This window comes from Necator americanus, chromosome X, assembly GCF_031761385.1.
Source record: "Necator americanus strain Aroian chromosome X, whole genome shotgun sequence".
NCBI lineage: Eukaryota > Metazoa > Nematoda > Chromadorea > Rhabditida > Ancylostomatidae > Necator > Necator americanus.
The window spans coordinates 10405775-10424554 of record NC_087376.1 but is presented as its reverse complement, the minus strand read 5'-3'; the positions used below and the strand labels follow the sequence as shown (position 1 = coordinate 10424554).

Genomic DNA, 18780 nt, shown 5'->3' with positions numbered 1-18780 from the left:
GTTTGTAGATCTTCTACTTACAAGCACAAGTGAACTGGATTCCTAGCCTTTCTTGAGGCGCACAGTCAACAGTGTAAATTCTAGCAAAGTCATTAAAAGAAATAGTGAATATACGTAAATCACATTTGTCTTGATAAGTTTTGTCTAGAATATTGTGGCGGGCTCGACGGTTATAGCTATATTTCGTTGCATATCGAGTACAGCTACCTATTTTGTATTTTCTGGACCGCTAGCATGAAGGAGTCATGTCTCCTTCTTTCTTTACTGCTACATAGCAGACACAAATTTCGCCACTTTTCTATAAAGATGTTTGCGTTATGAAGCTAGTGCGTCTCGTAGCTTGCTTCGGCTAACGTTGACTATTCTGATTCTGCAGATTCTGCAAAATCTAATTTGCTATCTATCATACTAATGACGAACTAGTGAGTGAGTAGACTACCATCCAGAATTAACTCAAATCTGCAACCTCTCTTAATTCCATTAAACAAACAATATTTCTTTGATTTTTTGCACGTGTTATCTTTATGTCAACAGCGATTAGCAACGATACTGCACCTCATTTACTCGAGGAAAACAGTTGTAATATTTTTGAAAAAGTCAAACAAGTGATATCAAACGAATGCCTGATATCCCGATTAGTTGAGAAGTACATTGTCATTCAGGTTATCTGGGAAAGCCATTCAATTGATAACATTGCTATTTCTAGTTTTTAACGATTGATTGGATCCAATAAGCGGATTTAAATTTGCTCATTATATCGCTACTAAAAAAAATCTCCGTTTTCGTAACCTTTTCTTCTTTTACGAATTAACGAATTAATTCAGAGGAGGGACTCTTCATCTAACTGGTGAGTCTCTTCATCCATGTGTGAGCACATTTATACAATTATATCTTGATCAATATTTTCCCCCGCACCAAACTACTTTGTGGCCTTGCGAATGATTAATTCGTAGTTTCTACATGCATTTATTTTCTACACGCAATTCTAAATATATTCGATGCAGATTCGACCATTAACTACTCGGTTTGCTCTTGAAAAAGATCCATCTTTATATAGAAAGCTCCATTCTCCCCAAACATAGGTTGTCGGGCTGCAGTACACACACTGCGCGCCATATTCTTCAACATATCCGCTAGAAATTGTTGGACATGATTAGCATATCGGTCGCGCAGCTGTCCGAATATTTCAAGTCACTCTCACTGACAAACTGCACGCCAAATTAGCATAGTAGCGATATGCATCACCCGTATTTCGGGTGTGACGTCGAGCGTTGCCAGCATTGGTGATGAACTTGTTACAAGACGTGCAATAAAAGTACATTTATTTCACTTACTAAACAGTTATTGGGAAGGTGGAGGAAATGCTTTCTATTTTGCGGTGTTATTGGTGTCATTACTGCTCTTGCCGATTTCGTTTGCAAAGGAGTTTTCTCCAAAGATTATTCAGTTACTTTTTATGATTATTTCCTCCACAAAATGAGCGATGGCGGAACAATGGGAATCAGGTTTTCTCAGAACTTTCTCAAAAGCATAGCGACACGTTATGTAATGTTTGTTCCTACTTGATTAAAGTCATTTGTGTTTTCGCAATTGGGACATCGATGTCGTGTGTGATACGGTAGCGGTCCATATCCATGATTCGTCAGCCATAGGGATGGGCGGAGTCAAAGCAATTGGAGCGGATTGAGCTCTAATGAAGGCACCTCCCGAGGGGCCAGCGATGTTCTTCTCTGACGGCTCCACCTTGCTACGATCTATGAAAGATGAAAGTCTTCGAGCAACGTGGGCACCATCGCTCATCGATCCTTCACCTGCCAGGTAACTTACTGCATTCAGAATGTCTGAAAGCTGTTATGGTAGCGCTAACTTCGCATTCGTTGGATGACGTATAGCAGGATACCTACAGAATGGTGTCTTGTTGGTCGCATACGAAGATTGTGTCGTAACTGCTCTGAAAGGCACATTTAATCTGAAAGCTAGTTGATATGCCTCCCTCGCGGGTTTTAGTCCCCAGGTCCCTGTGCAGCGGCGGAAACCGAACACACCCGTAATGAATTCGGTTTAAAATGGTCGCATGTTCCTTTCATTTCTTTCACCTGCGATAAGTGGAAAATTTTCATATCTGCCGTCAAATAATCATGTATTATCTTCTTCCATTCTGCAAAAGCCCTGGAAAACATTTTTTGCTTTATCGTTGTTGGCGTTCCTTAACAAAAATTAATTTCAGCGCACAGCTTGCACGTGCGCACTTTGAAAAGCATCCTCCAAACAACCTACGCAAATCCAACTTCTTCCACTTCGTCGTTGCGCTATACGACCGCGCAAGTCAACCCATTGAAATTGAACGAACTCAGTTTGCTGGATTTGTGGAGAAAGATAGGGAAATTGACGGCCAAGACACGAAAAATGGAATTCATTACAAGCTGTACGTGCTGTTTCAGAATGGTAAGTCTTTTTTAGCTAGTTAATGGCCTATGAAAGTTGTGCAATTTTATACCTTTGGAATTTTGTGAAATTTGGGAGACAAATTTTTGTTTTGAAACCTTGAGAGTAACAACGGTTAAAGGTACACGAGATTTCTCGCTTAGGCGATAGCCTTGATTTTCATTGAACAAATGTGATTAATAAACTTTTCAAGTCATCGTTGTAAATCCCTATAAACTAATGAATCTTATTGTCTTATCATCCTTATTTTAATTAGTAAATAGTTTTTAACCAAGTTGCACTAAAGTTCACTGCTAACCGGAGATATAAAAATGCTGAAAAAACTACTTTCTCTGAGAAAATGGTAGCATAGTTTTCCAAAGAATGCCTCCTACTTGAAGCATTGAATGTTTAGGCCTTCGAGCCGAACAGGACTTATACGTCAGGCTTATCGACAGTGTCTCAAAACAGGTAAATAATCTTATCGCTTTTTTAAATCTTTATATCGTTATTTATTTGAGTGTTTCCTTGTCGGTCAGCAGTCTCATTAAACCGGGTTGGATATGGCTCGTGTTGATTACAAAGCATGTGCCACTCGGTTTTACGGCCAGCCGGCCTACTGGCATTGGCAACAGATGGCATGGTCGGTGCCCAGCAATGACTACTCTCGGACATCTTATCTTGCGCCTATTCCCCAACCGTAAAGGATATTCTTTGCTCAGCTACGTAAATGTAACGGTAATAACTCACAATTGGCGGGACAGGAATTGTTGTTTTGTAAATCATGGCCAGAACGTCATTGATATTTCTCTTGGCATGTTTTCGCAAACTTCTGTCACAAAACACCGACTAGAATGAAATGAACAACGATATCATCGGCTGTAGATAACAGGATGAAGGAGCATTGACGGAATGTGCGCGAAGTGGTTACTTACTGCTACGAATGAAAAGTAGTCAATTAAGGATCCCACGTTCAGCTATGTTTTTACTGTTTGTTTACTACCTAATAAATACTCACTGAAATCTCAGGTAGTTCTTATCATTAATTTTTGTCATGTTTTTGTGTGTGTATGTTCAAAAAACCGGTGAAGTGCGAACGCTGATGATGTCTTGAGTCTGGTAAGCAGCTACCCGTTTGTTCAATTCTGCCAGGGTTACGGTAGTGTGTGCGGATCAATACAACACCGAGTGTGCCTATACATCATTTTTATCCTAAGCGGAGGATGCGCCAAGCAGATAAGTTCGTGAAGTTATGGGAAGGCTATTTGAAATAACAGTTTTGCAAAGTCATACCTCTAACTCTGCATTCACTGTGAACTAGAAAAGCGATGTTCACTAAGCATGTTTTCATTCTCGATCTAGTTGTGGCGAACGTAAATGAAAATGTAGTTAGTACGTTTATGTAGACTATTGTTTTTTTTTAAAGTTGGTTTGCTTCAAGTATCAAGACGTTAAAATTTTTCCCCGAGTTGAACATGTTTGAAGTCTTAGTAGTTTACTCGTTCAGGCAATCGCATATGAGGGGCAAGATAAGAATCCAGAAATGTGCCGTGTGTTGCTGACTCATGAAGTGATGTGCAGGTAGGGGTGACGTAAAAGAAAAACCGAACCTACAATACCATAGTGTTTCTTGCAGTCGATGCTGCGAAAAGAAAAGCTGTGGAAACAGAAATGAAACACCAAGTGATCCAATTATTATAGACAAGTGAGTTTCTATATTTCTTCGTAGGTGGCATAAAAAGAATAGCGAAGAAGAAAATGCACTCATTTTCGTAGGTAATTCCTCGGATCGATGTCGATTATTTGCTCAGTCACGACTCTTCTTAAAGGTGTTTCTGGACAATAACAACGTCATTAATACCGTCATTAATACGTAGTTCATTTTGGGGCTTGTGTTTATTGGGGTGAACATTCGCTATTTTCGAGTACATTGGATTCTTACATTCATCATTTTTAACCATCGAGTTAAAGATGATGAATGTTGGAAGAGTTAGGTTTTACAATACACCGTCTTCCAGATTGTCTTTCATAGTCATAAGGTTTTCCCTTCTTGGTGCTCTTGTCAAGCGAAGCAACAAACAATTATCCACGAAGGATATCGAATTAGGCGCGGAGATGAGAAATAATGACGTAATGGAGGGCCTGTAGCCTTGCAATCTTTCAAAGGCCGATCGTGTAGAAATTGCATCAGTTTCAACGGCCAATCCTGTTTCTTAATTATAGTATCCACAAAGTGGAAATTTAAAAGATTTCTGAAAGATTTGTGGGACTGTCCTATATTTTCAGATACTTTCTCAAGTTTTTTCTCAAATGCAATCAAAACTGTTTGAAGAACGCCGGAAACCCCCGAGACATGCGAAGATTTCAGGTTTGTCAATACGCGATATCAAAAGAAGGATAAAGGGTGACAGATTAGCAGCATATCAGTGGTAAGATTCGTGTTCAATCGTTGCAGTTAGTGCGGTCAAAAACTCGTTTTCTGGCTTGGTATCCCATTTTTTTAAAAGGATAAGCAGCCATTGATAACTCGGACAATTTAGTGTAGAAAAAAACTACCCTTTAAAACTCCTCCAAAAGTAATGCATCTTTTGAAGGAACAATTTCGAAAAAAAAGAAACCTTCCCCTCCTGTTGTTTTGTTTATTCAACCGCATTCCATACATTTTCACCGTGTTCATCATTTTGTTATAGTACTTGCCAAAGTTGCCTTCTGCTCATTTGTTAATTATGTAGTTAGCGTTTTTCGTGTATGTTGTAGGAGAATTCTCCTACACACATATGTCTTAAAAAAGAACCATATAAGAGACTGTTACTCTCATCCTGGGAGGACAGACTCACTTTCAAGTTCTTTGTTTAGACAACCTCGACGCGATTGTGTTTGTCGACGAGTGATTGTGTTCTTACATCTGCATTCATAATGCTCATCATAATGGTTGCATTTTGCCTGTCTACACACCTATAGTAGTTCCTTTTGCTTCCTTACAGTTTTTATTTTGTAGAGTAATTAGAAGTCGTCGTGACCCTCTATTTAACTTTTGCCAACGAATCCAGTTCAGCGGCGCAGAATGTTCATCTCTTCATGTAGTTGAAGAGGACTCATTCGTGCGTTGGATTTTTTTTATTCACTGTGTTTCTTAGAATACACAAGAGAAATGAACGTGAAAACTTCGTTAACTTAGGGTTGATGTAAAGAAAACTTCACATATAGCGTACAACTTTGAAAAATCCGAGATAGATTTTCCAGTTAATGACATTCTTTGATTTCTCTACTCTATGTAATAACTGAGTTCTCGATCCAGTAGACATATCTCTAGCTGAAACAAATGTTTCCATTTTAGAAATGCGCTTCCATCATACAAGAGGAAATACAGTAGAAAATACAATATTAGGATAGACAACATGGAAACATACTGATGAAATCGGCAGATTCAGCCAGGAAGAGATGAATCACACAGATAAAAGGATCTAATTTATATTGACATCACATGCTTAGAAATGACCGAAGATTTTCATCAGATATTAGGGGATTCATTTCGAGAGTCCAACGATAGTGTGAGTGTTCTCTGTTGTTTGACTACGCATACAGGATTTTCCCAAATTCTTTAACTTTTTAATGTTGTTAATTTTGTCGATACACACATTACACTGAATTAGGATTTCCTCAAAAGAACTAGTCTTTAACTCATCATGTTTCCTTAAATATTTGTTAGTTCCTAGTTGTAACTGGAACCTTAAAGAAACTTAGAGAGCTCCTCGGAAGATAATAGTTCCGTGGAATCAGCCACGCGGTCAGTCTCTTCATTCATACGAGCCTAAGTAATCCATCATCAGACGACTGTGCAACTGCATTGACAGGTGGCGGTCTCAGAAATCGCATCGTCTTTCCTTTATTCATCAGACATTTTATAATTAACTAAACAGAAATTGTCAGCATCACCATTGACCTACCTAATTTATGAGTGAATTCATACAATTTTAGCTTTAGGTTGTGCTAAGCACTACAGCTCGAATTGATGGTCCCTTGTTAGCAGTATCAGAGAACATGTTTGTTCACAACAATTCAAAGCATGGGAGAAGAGTGAAGAGAGTAGACAACTCTGACGGTTCGTACGTTGAATTTCTCGTTGTTATCCACAATTCACAGGATGTCACTAACATTTCATTCGCTAACTTCATCTGAAGTTTCTGAGAAGCAGCATTGCGTGCGGTGTGTAATAGTGAGACTAATAGTCCACTAGTGCGGCTGAGCAGTTGTTTAATTACGGATAATGGATAAGCTTGTAACGTTTGGTGCGAAGATGATTATATAATTATTTGGTGCAGCTACTAATGATGTAATTATTGCTACAATCCTACATGTTTACGCTTCTTTCATCGTTGCACTGCATTTTGCTTGTTTCTATAGCCTTTTTGATGAAGAGAAGAGAAGAGAAAAGAAAAGAAGAGAAAAGAAGAAGAAAACGTTAAAATCACCCAAATCGGTGAGCTATCGAAGGAGCTGAACAAAGTTAGATGTTATTCTGTAACAGGATATTATAATATATATCAGTGGCGGATAAAAGTTCAAAAGTTTTTTCTCTTTGGTCTGATTTTAAATTTTCTTTCGTTTAAATCTAGTACATACATATGTATAATCGATGGTGATGTAAGAAATAGAATTTCGTTATAAAAAAGCGGAAGCTACAGAATGAAATTGCAATTTCAATTTACAGAATTTGCAATTTCAAGTCTATTTGAAATAATACAAATGTTTAGCAGTTTTTCAACTCTTTTATTGTTTCTATTACTTCTGCCTTTTCTTGCTGCCCTTTTGTCACGTTCTAGAGCTGTTTAACAGATTTTTTTTGTTTCAGACATTGGTAAAAAGCAAGAAGTTGCTGCAAGTGTGCACATGAGCCACCTCTCCGGTTGCGAGGAAGAAAGAACTAGTTTCGCGTTATAGTGTTTATCCAGGTACTGATACAAGACGTTGTGAAGATTTCAAGAAGTAGAATGTTATGGCGAAGATAGAGTGGTATAATGAGATAAGTGGGCCAAGAAAACTCCAGAAAGATTTGATGTCATTGTTTTTGGCGAAGTTTCCAGCAGCTCGCATTTAACTGGCTGATATTTAAAAGAAGACCTAGCTAAATTTCTAAAGGTTTCCGTGTGCATCCAATCACGTCGTTAACGTCGTTCAGATGCTGGCGGACTGTTTGTTAGAAGGTCCTGTAAGAAACCGTTGGTTTTCGTGAAGAAAAGAATGAGCTGGGTAGTATTTGCAAAAGCAACATTTGCATTTAACGCAACAAGATTCATTCACAGCAGGAATTTGATAGTTAGGATTAAATCTATTGTTGATTGGGCACTTAACATGAGTCTGTCTATCATTTCCGAACAACATAAGTTTCGACAAATCATTGGATAGCCTATGTGCAAAATCCTATCCATTGAATGCGCGGGTTTTGTAAATGCTGATTAGGTCCTGCTCTTACGAAAACCAACTATTTCTTGCAGGATTTTCTACTAAACAGTCCACCACCGCGTGAACGGCGTTAGAACGTCCTGGAACACACAGGGAAATTTCGAAAATTTAGGCCGATCTTTCTGGATATAAAGTCACGGTCAGGATAAAGTCAATGGTGTATCAGTCCACTTGGGATGCGCTGACGCGTTTTGGGCGGTTTCGAACCATCGACCGTATGGCTACAACGAACCTCTAAATGACTGCGCCACCGCCGCCCCAATCTTTTTGAATATTAAATGCGAACCGCTGGAAAATTCGCCAAAAACAATGACATCAAATCTTTCTGGAGTTTTCTTGGCCCGGATAAACACTATAACGTGAAACAAGTCTTTTCTTCATTGCAACTAAAGAAGTGGCTCTGATAATTAGCATTTACACATTTGCAGCAACTTCTTGCTTTTTACCAATGTCTGAAACAAAGAATTTTGTTAAAAAGGTGTAGAACAAGGTGAAAGAGCTGCAAGAGGATTTAAAGCAACACAAAAAAGAAAATGAAATTGCGTACTTTCTTCCTGCAAGTTTTCTTTCTTGCAACACATTGAAGTGAATTCCTAACATCCTTTTCAAGTATAGGTGCTAGACTTAACAGAGAGAAAATAAAAAGCCTGAGCACAAACTCGAGGAGGAAATAACTAAACTTTTGTCCGTCACTGTGTATGTTCACGAGACCGAAGAACATATCTCTAGGAATTACACAATCACACTGCACTTCTACTCAAATGAGGTGGTAACTCCACACAGCTCAAAACTCCACACGGCGCAGCCTCTGGAAAGAGCTGCAGAAAATGTTCACAAAACTTTTCATCTTCTAACGTTTACTAGACTTGGATATCAATATTTAGATTAGAGTGAGAAGGTAAAAAAAGAGAAGGAAATTTGGGAACACATACTCGAACTGTTAGCGACATCTGAAAGTCAAACCACTAATTTAATTGCGGTTCTTTCACATATTTCTGCTGCTGAATCTGTAAAGGCATGGGATCTTTCAAAATCAAAACGAACAAGAATTATGCGGGATTTCATTGCAAAATCTTTGTAGATTTGAGTACATTTCTCCTTGTACTTGTCCTTGTACATTGTCTGTCAGCTAAAGTCAGCGTATCACGGAATTGACGGTGTTTGTATCTTTCATCCTTATACTCGTAATCTACGACCCGAACCCTCTATCGTCCCTAAATTGTGAGAGATAACAAGACCGCCAATTTCGTGATTCGTTGCCTTTAAATTGAAAACAATGTGAATGGTATGTGACTACCTTTCCTCTCGGCATTCGAAAGCTCCATCACAGGCCTTCAACGATTATTTCATTGCTAAATTTCATTATTTCATTGCTTTACATTATGCGGCTATCATCACACTACGTCATTGAGGTATTATAAGAGCTGCACTAAGCCTATGTGTTGAACACGTTGGATGAGATATACCTGATGATGGTCAACACCTCTTACCGCTTCTACTTTTCTTAGTTAGAGTATTGCTTCTTACCCTCTGAAAACTGTACAAACGGAAGCAATTGAAGCACATCATCTATTAGTACGTAGAGCAAGGAGCGATATGGGCTGTGATGAGTCGATTGAGCAGCAGCTACTTTTAGTTGTTTTCACATTCAACCAAGAAAAATTAATCAACCCAGAAAGGAAATGAAGTTCTATTTAGGGGAGACTGCTGTGAACGGCAGTAAGCAAAGAATGCTGCATGCTAGACCCCCAATTGCAAGTCGAATACTAAGGCTGTCTGCAGAGTTCAGAGGGCGACGCCGCCCTCACGGCTCCTCACTAACCACAGAGCTACAGACGCGCCAGACCGTGCTGCCCGCGCGGCTGTGAACTCTGCTGGCAGCCTTACCTGACACTATTTGTTGAGGAAAAGAATTTCGTTAAAAGTATATGAGAAGATAGAATTTATTCTGCTACGAGAAGAAGTCAAGAGCTAGAAGGAATAATTATTTCCATCTTTGTTCCAGAGACACGTACGCAATCAAACCAGTGAAACTTGCGAGAAATTCTTATCCAAATCGCTCTACAAAACTAGCTGGAGCGTCTAAAATTGACTGCGGTTTAGAGCTGTCGCGGTTCTGTTGAAAGATGTCTAAGAGTATTACCCCACGAATCTGGGGTGGTGCGGGTTTCAGGTGGGTTATCCCTATATGGGGTCGTAGTTTATGGGTAATAGGGTGGTTCCGTCCATTTCTGCAGTAAAAAACGGCCCGGAAGATGCGGCTCGTGCACGAGGCTGGCGCACTCCAATCGAACTCGCTGTCGAAAATAGCGCCGAAACGCTCGAAGCCGTTTTTTTTAAGGGGATTAGGAAGAAATAAGTGCGATCCCATCCATTTCTGCAATCTACTATCCCGTATACCACCGGAAAACCATATCATGTCAGATTCGTAGGGTGATGCTTCCAAATAGAGTAAGTAACAGTTAACGTGATCTGACGTAAAACCTTGTATTAATCACTACGATATTGGCCTCACGTCAATCAAACTTGCATAAAATTCTTATCCAAATCGCTCTACAAAACTAGCTGAACCGTCTAAAATTGACTGCAGAGTAGTGCTGTTGCGGTTCTGTTGAGAGGTGTCTAAAGGCATCACCCCACGAATCTGAGGTGGTGCAGGTTTAGCGCTCATCTTTCCCTGCATCACTGTAAACAGACGCCCACTATAGCAACCCTCCACCCTTACTCCTTTAAAGTTTCACAATTGTGTAGCACTGAATTGAAGTTGAACGAACGTCTCGGTGGTTTCGGGAAGATCAACGTCAATCACTTTGTTGTTCTTTATGACATTCCCGGATAGATTCAGGAAAGGAAATCTCTCAGAACAAGTGCTCACAAGGTTTTCCACACAAAAAATCTGAGAATTAAATGAATGACGAATGAGGACACAGCCTGCATGTAACTAATACTTTAAACACAGCGTATCACGAAGTCGACTATGTTGGGATCACTCCACCTATAGATAGGGGTAGGGATGTAGCTCAAGAGTATATCTATGATCAAGCTAAATTTCCTCCCAAAATCCAGAAATAGAAAACAACCTTGTTTCATCTCGTCTCCTTAACAATGTAATTTATAACGCGGTAGAACGCGCGTCCGCAAGTCAACAAGTAAAGCAATAATGGTAATAGAAGCTGCGCCACCCGAGCAATCGGAAAGTCGTTGCAGAGTTTCGTCGTTATACCGCTCGTAACAAATTCTGCTGAGGAAAATTATCCGTGACTATGCTTACACTCGTGACCTGCGCTCATATTCCATATATTGGTGGGGAAATCCCTGCATTGTCGATTTCGTGATACGCTGCCATTACAAATGTTTAAGTCACCTCATGAAACTTAGCTAACTCGTCGTATCCAGTATGCATAATCCTATACAAAGATCCTGATATTAAAGACATCAGTTTTTTTTTTTTAAAGTAAGTTCACATGTTGTTTCAACTATATTCACATTGCTGTATAACAATATATGTGCATAATTGGTGCCCTTGCATGCTGGCCTGGAAAAATGTCAATCTACACTTTTTTTTTTTGCTTCATTCATGAAAACGATACCAGAACTGCTGCTCTTAACGGCAGAAATCCATTTATACCTCTTGATTTTTAAGAGTTTTCTGAGGTTTCTGAGATGTCGATAGGAACAACTCCATTGATCAAAGCATTGTGTCCTAGCGAAGGATGGATCCAGGGCGGAACCCAGGTGTGTTAATCCGACTAAAATGGAGCAATTTGTGTTTCAATTGTGGAAAATTTCAGGTGATAATAATAGGAGAAAACTTTTTCGAAGGATTGCAAGTAGCATTCGGTTCTACTACAGTGTGGAGCGAGGTAGGAGTGAAGAAATATCTGCATAAGACTAAATAATGTTTTTGATTCAGCTTGTGCAAGTTATTTCACCGCATGCCATGCGGGTTACTAGTCCACCTCGTCACAATGCTGGGGTTGTCGAAGTAACTCTTCAGTATAAAAATAAGCAGTATAGCAGAGGAGCACCGGTTCGATTTACATACGCATGTGAGTTGAGTCACTTTTGCTATGTTTTGGCTTGCATTTCTGCATCCTCGTCTCAGTTTGAGCCCTCACACAACCAACAGCTTTTCTCTACCTTACTGAAGATTTCGTGAGAAAATTAATAGAGCTTTTTACTTTTCGGTAAGGTGTAAGGTTTAAGCACAAGACTAAAATTAACCTGTTTTTCTTGTATTTTATTAAAATTTCCTCTCATCTTCTCTCCTCTATAAAATGGACATAAATACAATTTGATGAATCACGCCAAACCAAGATAATTCAAGCTTCTTTCGTCTTGCCAAATACTACCGATTAGTCGTTCCAGCTCTAACCGAGCCAAGCATCGATTTTGGATTCCAGCGGCTTCAGAAACTTCTTCCTAAATATCCGGGAGATCCAGAGAGACTTCCGAAAGAAATCATATTAAAGAGAGCAGCTGAACTTGCTGAAGCTCTTTATAGCAGGTAAAAGCGGATGATTACAGAAGCATGAACAAAAGAAAAATTGACGTTGAAGGAGGGTTTTCAGAACGCATGCAGAACAGCTAAGCAATTATGCATCGGTTTATTCAGCAGGATTCGAGACATCAACAGGTACTCTTTTTTCCAAAAATACTTCATAGTAAAAAAAGAGTAGTGACTGTGAAATCTACAGTCAAAATGCTTCTTCAAGTATGTGAGCGGATAGACACATCCATTACATATAAACTAATGTATCTCCGTCACAAATGTTAAGGTAGGTTTTCTCTTCACGGGTTATAACAGGAACAAATGTAAAACTACGTCTTAAAGGAAGCTTAGTATTTTTTTTCCGGGTGCCAATCTCAGGAAAATCTTTTGTGATGGGAGGCGCTGCTCTCGTAAGCCTTTGTAATTAGTTAGACGTTAGACAACATTACAAATCTTGAAGCAGCTGGATCAAAGACAACAGCTGACTAATCACTTTGTCCTAAGGAATAACTCTTTTTACGCGTTTTCTAAACAACCATCCGAACTATGGAATCCACTCATGTGCTTTCATTTCATCACTCGGAGACGAGGAGCTGTTCTGTAGGATAAATTGACCAGTCAATGTTGCCGTGATCTACCTGATTTCTTGATGGCGTTGTTATATTCGTGGTATTTGCGAAAGGCTTTCTGAACGGGGTAGGAACGACCTCGCCGCACCAAATCCCTCTGTGAAGCTCTTAAAAACGTACCGCGTCTGTGGTAGCAGTCATACGCGCCGCGTTCGAGAGCGAGCAAGCGACCAGCTGCTGATGCCGTCTGTCCCGCTCGCTCGCAGACGGTGAGCGTATTAGGTGCCTCGTTGGGGAATTGGTGCGACAGCGTGTTTTCGCACTCGTTTCTCCTGGTTTTCCTTTCTCCGCTCTTCTTTCCTTTCTCCGTTTCTCCTGAGCGTCATCAAGCCTATATTTGTGAAAGATACCTCTAACCATATGTATTCGTGGAGAGATGCTAATACCCTCAAGTTTGTGTCATGTACATCCTTGTTGTGCTCCCTTTAATCGTACCGATCTTCGTGACCTTTCGTGAAGTTGTGTACGTATGTAAAAATAGAAGGCAGAACAAGTCTTCTTTGCCGCTCAAAACTGATGAGTCTGATTTCACGTTATGGCGTTCTCGTCACTTCGTTATATTTGCAGTTCACATACCCAACATCCCTCTACCTGTGAGGGAGATACATAGATATATCAACTACATTTCTCAAATCAAAATTGTACAGTCCTCTTGAACTGCTTTCATTAAAAAGAGTTAAACATTACTCTCTGTTAGAGCACATCTCCTACGTTTTTCTTCAATAATGCGAAGATTCTTCTACTTAAATTGTAAGTGAAATACTACATCAAATAACGTTGAAGCATCATTGTGTCCACTGTAGCGTTGATGGGCCTACCGATCTATCCAATCTAAGAATCCAAATGCAAGAATCGGCATGTGAAACCACTGGGCTAATAATTAGAACAACAGGTCCTAATTTCTACTGAGGTTGGGTGCACACGAACTCTCGATTCGATCTAACAGTGTAGTACCCTTACAACTCAAGGAGATATGGTCATCTCTTTTTCGAACGCTAAGAACTCGAACAGGTCCACTACAAGTTCACAAAACATTTAAATCACAGCACAAATTCGTGAGTTATCAAAAGAAATTTAAAACATTTGAAACTACTATTTGAAACTATTTGAACCCTATAGCCTTTAACAGGATTCACGTACTTCCTCATCATAACAAATTGCGAAGATAAATATAGAGCAAAAAGTGTCAACAAAATAAGCACAACAGAAACAGAACTTAAGAGTGAAATGTACTTCAAGTTCTGTCTGAGTTACGTAGTTAACACTTCGCTGACCTCATCACGTTCGTCGCTGTTCCACTGTGCACTCGAAACAGGGGACATCAACTCTAAAACAAATTATCCAGTAAAAGAATATTTGATGTTCAACTGCATGTGTACAGTGTCTGTTAAAGTGTTTGCTGTTGTTTGCTTGAATGACTAGAACATATCGGAGCCAAGCTTCATGCAAAGGGTACATGTCCCTTCCATTGCACCTCTGAATGTGTATATGTTGTAAATTGATTAATACTTATCGAAAAGAGAACGATGTCGTCCGTGAAACGAAGGTACGAGAGGAATCTTCTACCTATCTTCAACACAAGTGCCACTTTCTTCCCAAACAAGCCATTTGATTATCCACTGCAATACAGCAGTGCACAGCTTTGGCAAGATAGTATCCTCTTTTCGTACCTTCTTTCTAATGGGTATGAAAAGGGGGCGGTGGAAAAGCTGAAACATATTGATGCGTCGATCGCAGTAATTGGCTGATGTCCTCACACTTGACGCTTGCTCACATGAATCGACCAGAGCGGAATCCAGCTTGTTCTCAAGCCTGGGTTTCATCCAGTCTGCTATATATGCGCCTGAGAATGATCTTGGTGAATGCTTTGTATAAGACGCTCAGGGAACATGTCAGACAGTAGTTTTGAAGGTTCTCTCGGTCAGCTTTCTTATGGATAAGCATGGTTCGCGAGGACTTATGCCGATCTGAGATCTCTTCTTTCTGATGTTAGGACGTCATGTGCATCACTATAATTACATGGAGTGGATGGCCATCATGCTGAAAAAAGACTGCTGATTTGAAGTGGTGTTTGGGGATTGTCCTCTTGATCGCCACTAATTCTTACGAAGGGAGAATCTGTGACGGGACGTCACCACTGTAAATGGTTTTCTGACACTGGATTTGACGAACGGAAAAGGTTCGAGTAGAACGTCTTCGTAATGATTTCCATCTCACGACGAGAAGAGGTGCGAATCCCATATTTGCTCAGCAAGGCTAATAGCGGATTATTATATTTGTGCGGGCGGGTGTGGCGCAGTCGGTTAGAGGTACGTTGTAGCCACACGGTCGAAGGTTCGAATCCGCCCTAGCGCAAACCAAGCCTTTCATCCCTCCGGGGTCGATAAATTGGTACCAGACTTGTCTGGGAGGATAAAAACACTGACTTGATCATCGGCTGGCCCCCGCAAGTCATTGTATAGGCCAACACGCGTTCCACAACCTCATCGATTACGAATTCCACTAAAACGCGTTGGCGCATCCCAAGTGGATTGATACGCCAGTGACTTTATCTGACTTTATCTTTTTATATTTGCGCAAGTCCCAGTGGCACTTCTTTGGACTTGCCCTTCTTTATGCTGTTTCCCGATTTTCTCCTCCTTGCATTTCGAAAGACCCTCCTACAAGGTCCTAATGCAGCTAGCGTTTGCTACTAATCGTTCAATGTGCGATGCTTTCGGACAAAGCCTCAGAGTTTCCAACAACTCCCTGGTGATCTTCTGAAGCCCGATTCTTGTTTGTCGAGTGCGATTTCGTTGCACTCCGAATTCAAGCGTGCAGTCTTCTAGGCAGCAGTTTGCAGTCCACGTTTGGGTATTTCTCAATGTGTCAGTCACCTTGAGACAAGGAGTTCTTGTCGTGTACGACTTCTTTCCCTCTTCGTTGCAGATGTTCTTTTCTATCGTGTGATTTAGTCATATTTTTGTGGCCGACAACTGCCATACATGACAACTGCCGTTACCATCTCGGTCCCCTTGTTCTAACTTTCCAATATTTTCTAATATTTATTGGATAAATTAAATTGATTTTTATTGATTGAATTAAATTAATTCTAATATTTCTCTTCAGTGGCACTTCCCAGTTTTGCGTTGAGTCTCCGACAACAAATTCGTAGAAGGGCTTCTCTTTGCGGATCTTCTCTTCCTTTCCTCGTGATAAAACGCGTCTAATGCGGATCCGTCAACTACTGATTTGCGCGTGTCGCCTTGGTCCACAACCGAAGAGAGCAAACCTGAGATTTGATTGCCTGAGCAACCTGAGATTTGATCGCCTCTAACCTTGCGACATTTTGCAAAGATCTCTTTTTCGGCTTAGGAGACACTGCATGAGGAAATACTCCCGCTGTGCATCTACGCCCAGAGTCTTCTCCAGGCCAATATGAGGCGATAGACCGTTAGGAATGGTTTAATAGCTCATGTCATAGATGAAGCGGTCTGGTTCTAAATATGTTATAAGCGAAAATTCTCTCTGTCAAAATCGATATTTCCTTCTTTCCAAGGCTGTTTCGTTCTTTCAGTAATTTAATGAAAGATCCCAAGAGATTGTGCATAAGCGCGTACTTAAATGTTTATAGTTCCACGATAGTTTAATAGAGATTTCGAATACAAAAACAGTTTTATTACTTAAATGCCATAGCTCACTCACAGCTGAACTGTGGGCACACTAAACCGTAACCATTTTTGGCAGGATATGGAGTGGACAGTCAGACGTGCAGCCGACATTGAAGTCGAAGTAAAAGTCGCCTATATGTCAGTCCAGGCGTGCCGGTCATCGTTAGGCTTCCGTCCCGCTGAAGATGGTCACGCCCAATTCTTTTTATATGAGTTGGCAAAACTGACCTATCATGCTATATAATAATGCGACTAGACCGTGTTTGTGTACGCTTGTCCGTGAGTCACGAAAATATTAAATAAAGATGCAAAACTTCCCACCGGTGGGAACCGAACCTGTGCCTGATAGAACAGGTTACTTTTAGTCATGTTTTAAGGAGAGGATAGAAACCTTAATGAGCATGTCCCTCCAGCCCTACAAAGCAGTAAAAGTGACTGGGCCTTTGCTTATACAGATGGATTGAAAGTTTCAGTTTAGTGCATGTACAAATCACAAACTGAAAAGGATTCTCCATCGAAATACTTTGTTAAAGTTTTTTTTTTAAAACAAAAGTAAATTTTCCTCGCAGAGCTCAAGAAAAAACTAATAGATTATAAATTATGATTATTTTCTAGCCAATATCTTTTGTGACGAATTTTTCATCAATTTTCACTAGTGTAGCATCTTAAAAAATAACACTTACGTCTTCAGATTTCTCTGTAGAGAGAACATATTATGATATCAGAAGCTTAACTCAAGCACGACAAAAAAAATTGGAAAAGAAAATTTGTTGAACGTCTAACCCTCGCATTAAATTCAATCCCAGCTTTCTTTCTTTTTTAAATGCTTTCATCTTTTTCAATATTTGCTGAAGAAGTTCTTTTGTTTCTTTGGTAATTTTCCTATGTTGATTATGTTTGCTACTTCAGCCCGTGTGTTTTTATGTGTTCTTTTCGCTGAAAATTGCAAAATTTCCATTTTCCAAAAAAAAAAGAATCAGAAGGCAGTGAGACGAGTTTTACGTTAGTGAAGTGGTGCGCCAGCGCCAGAAGGCAGAAAGATATGGTGGCACAAACTTCACAACGTCAGATTCTGCGCCCAAGGTGTGATTTACTAAGATTGGTAGGTTGGGTTCTACAGTGTTAGATAGATATGTCCCAGATCGCTCCATCATCCCGCTTTCTGGGTCTCAGATTTGTACGCCCGCACCAGAAATCATTAAGATTGGGTGGCGCAAGCGAGGCATATTGGCACCAAAAGGCAGTGATTGCATCTCACAGCGTCATATAGATTCCACTACCAGAAAGTAGAGAGACTGAACGTGGACTAGATGGACCCACTACTTCACAGTGCATCAATGCCAGAAAACAGTGATATGAAGAGAGACCGTTTGCCCACATGGCGAATCACCGGAATGTAACCTTCCGTGTGTCTACTCCTCTATACACTACATCCTTACACTTTTGTTTGCTAGATGACTTCTTCAGAAATTATTGGGGTGTTCGGAAAGTATCTGCCAAAAATTTCGCAGTAGCGCAGATTTTTTGAGATGTTCTGGAAATTCCCGTCTTAGATATATTATATAAACACTATCGCTTGTATACATATAGCATATCTGGCTCCCTCTTCCTTGCCTATTTCATTCTATAGTGAGCGAACATTCCACCCATATTCGACACGTACTCCTTTACGAGTTCGAATCTGGCCACCCCGCTGTTGAAGCCCATCGAAACTTAAGTCAAGTGTTGGGCACTGAAGCCCCTTCTGGAGGTCTGTGCGCACCTGGTTCCAGCGCTTCAAAGCCGGAAGCAAGAAACTCGAAGATGAGCCTCGCTCTGGTCGACCGACTGCAATATCGTTCAACGAACTGAAGAATCTGACGGAGCAGCATCCATATGAAGGTGCGCGGTATTTTGCTGCCAGTCTTGGCTGCTGGCTGTCCACCGTGAGCAATGGACTGCGATCTCTCGGAATGGTGAAAAAGCTCGGTCAGTGGGTCCCACATGCATTGAGCCACGGCAACCACCAAAGACGCCTGGACATCTGCACTCAGCTGCTCTCCAAAAGCCGCAGATTCGACTGGTTGGACACCATTGTCACTGTAGATGAAAATTGGTGAAAGTAAGAAAATGAAAATGCGCT

The 18780-nt window shown here is 40.4% G+C and overlaps 1 protein-coding gene across 2 annotated transcripts; it reads left to right on the top strand.

Moving 5' to 3' along the window:
* Nucleotides 1-1693: 1693 nt before the first annotated feature.
* RB195_022191 (uncharacterized protein) lies at nt 1694-18757 on the top strand (the record flags this gene model as incomplete). Of its 2 annotated transcripts, XM_013445521.2 has the most annotated exons (13): nt 1694-1818; nt 2228-2445; nt 2840-2895; nt 3932-4005; nt 4061-4129; nt 4711-4792; nt 6409-6526; nt 11531-11622; nt 11679-11750; nt 11801-11936; nt 12256-12394; nt 12459-12523; nt 17036-17136. In XM_013445521.2, the coding sequence occupies 13 exons, from the start codon at nt 1694-1696 to the stop codon at nt 17134-17136; spliced, it is 1347 nt and encodes a 448-aa protein (XP_013300975.2). The 2 variants fall into 2 exon arrangements, with proteins under 2 accessions (XP_013300975.2, XP_064065114.1); XM_064209233.1 differs by lacking the exons at nt 4711-4792; nt 6409-6526; nt 12459-12523; nt 17036-17136 and adding exons at nt 6843-6904; nt 18409-18757 and having other exon boundaries at nt 1721-1818.
* Between the last annotated feature and the right edge of the window lie 23 nt (nt 18758-18780).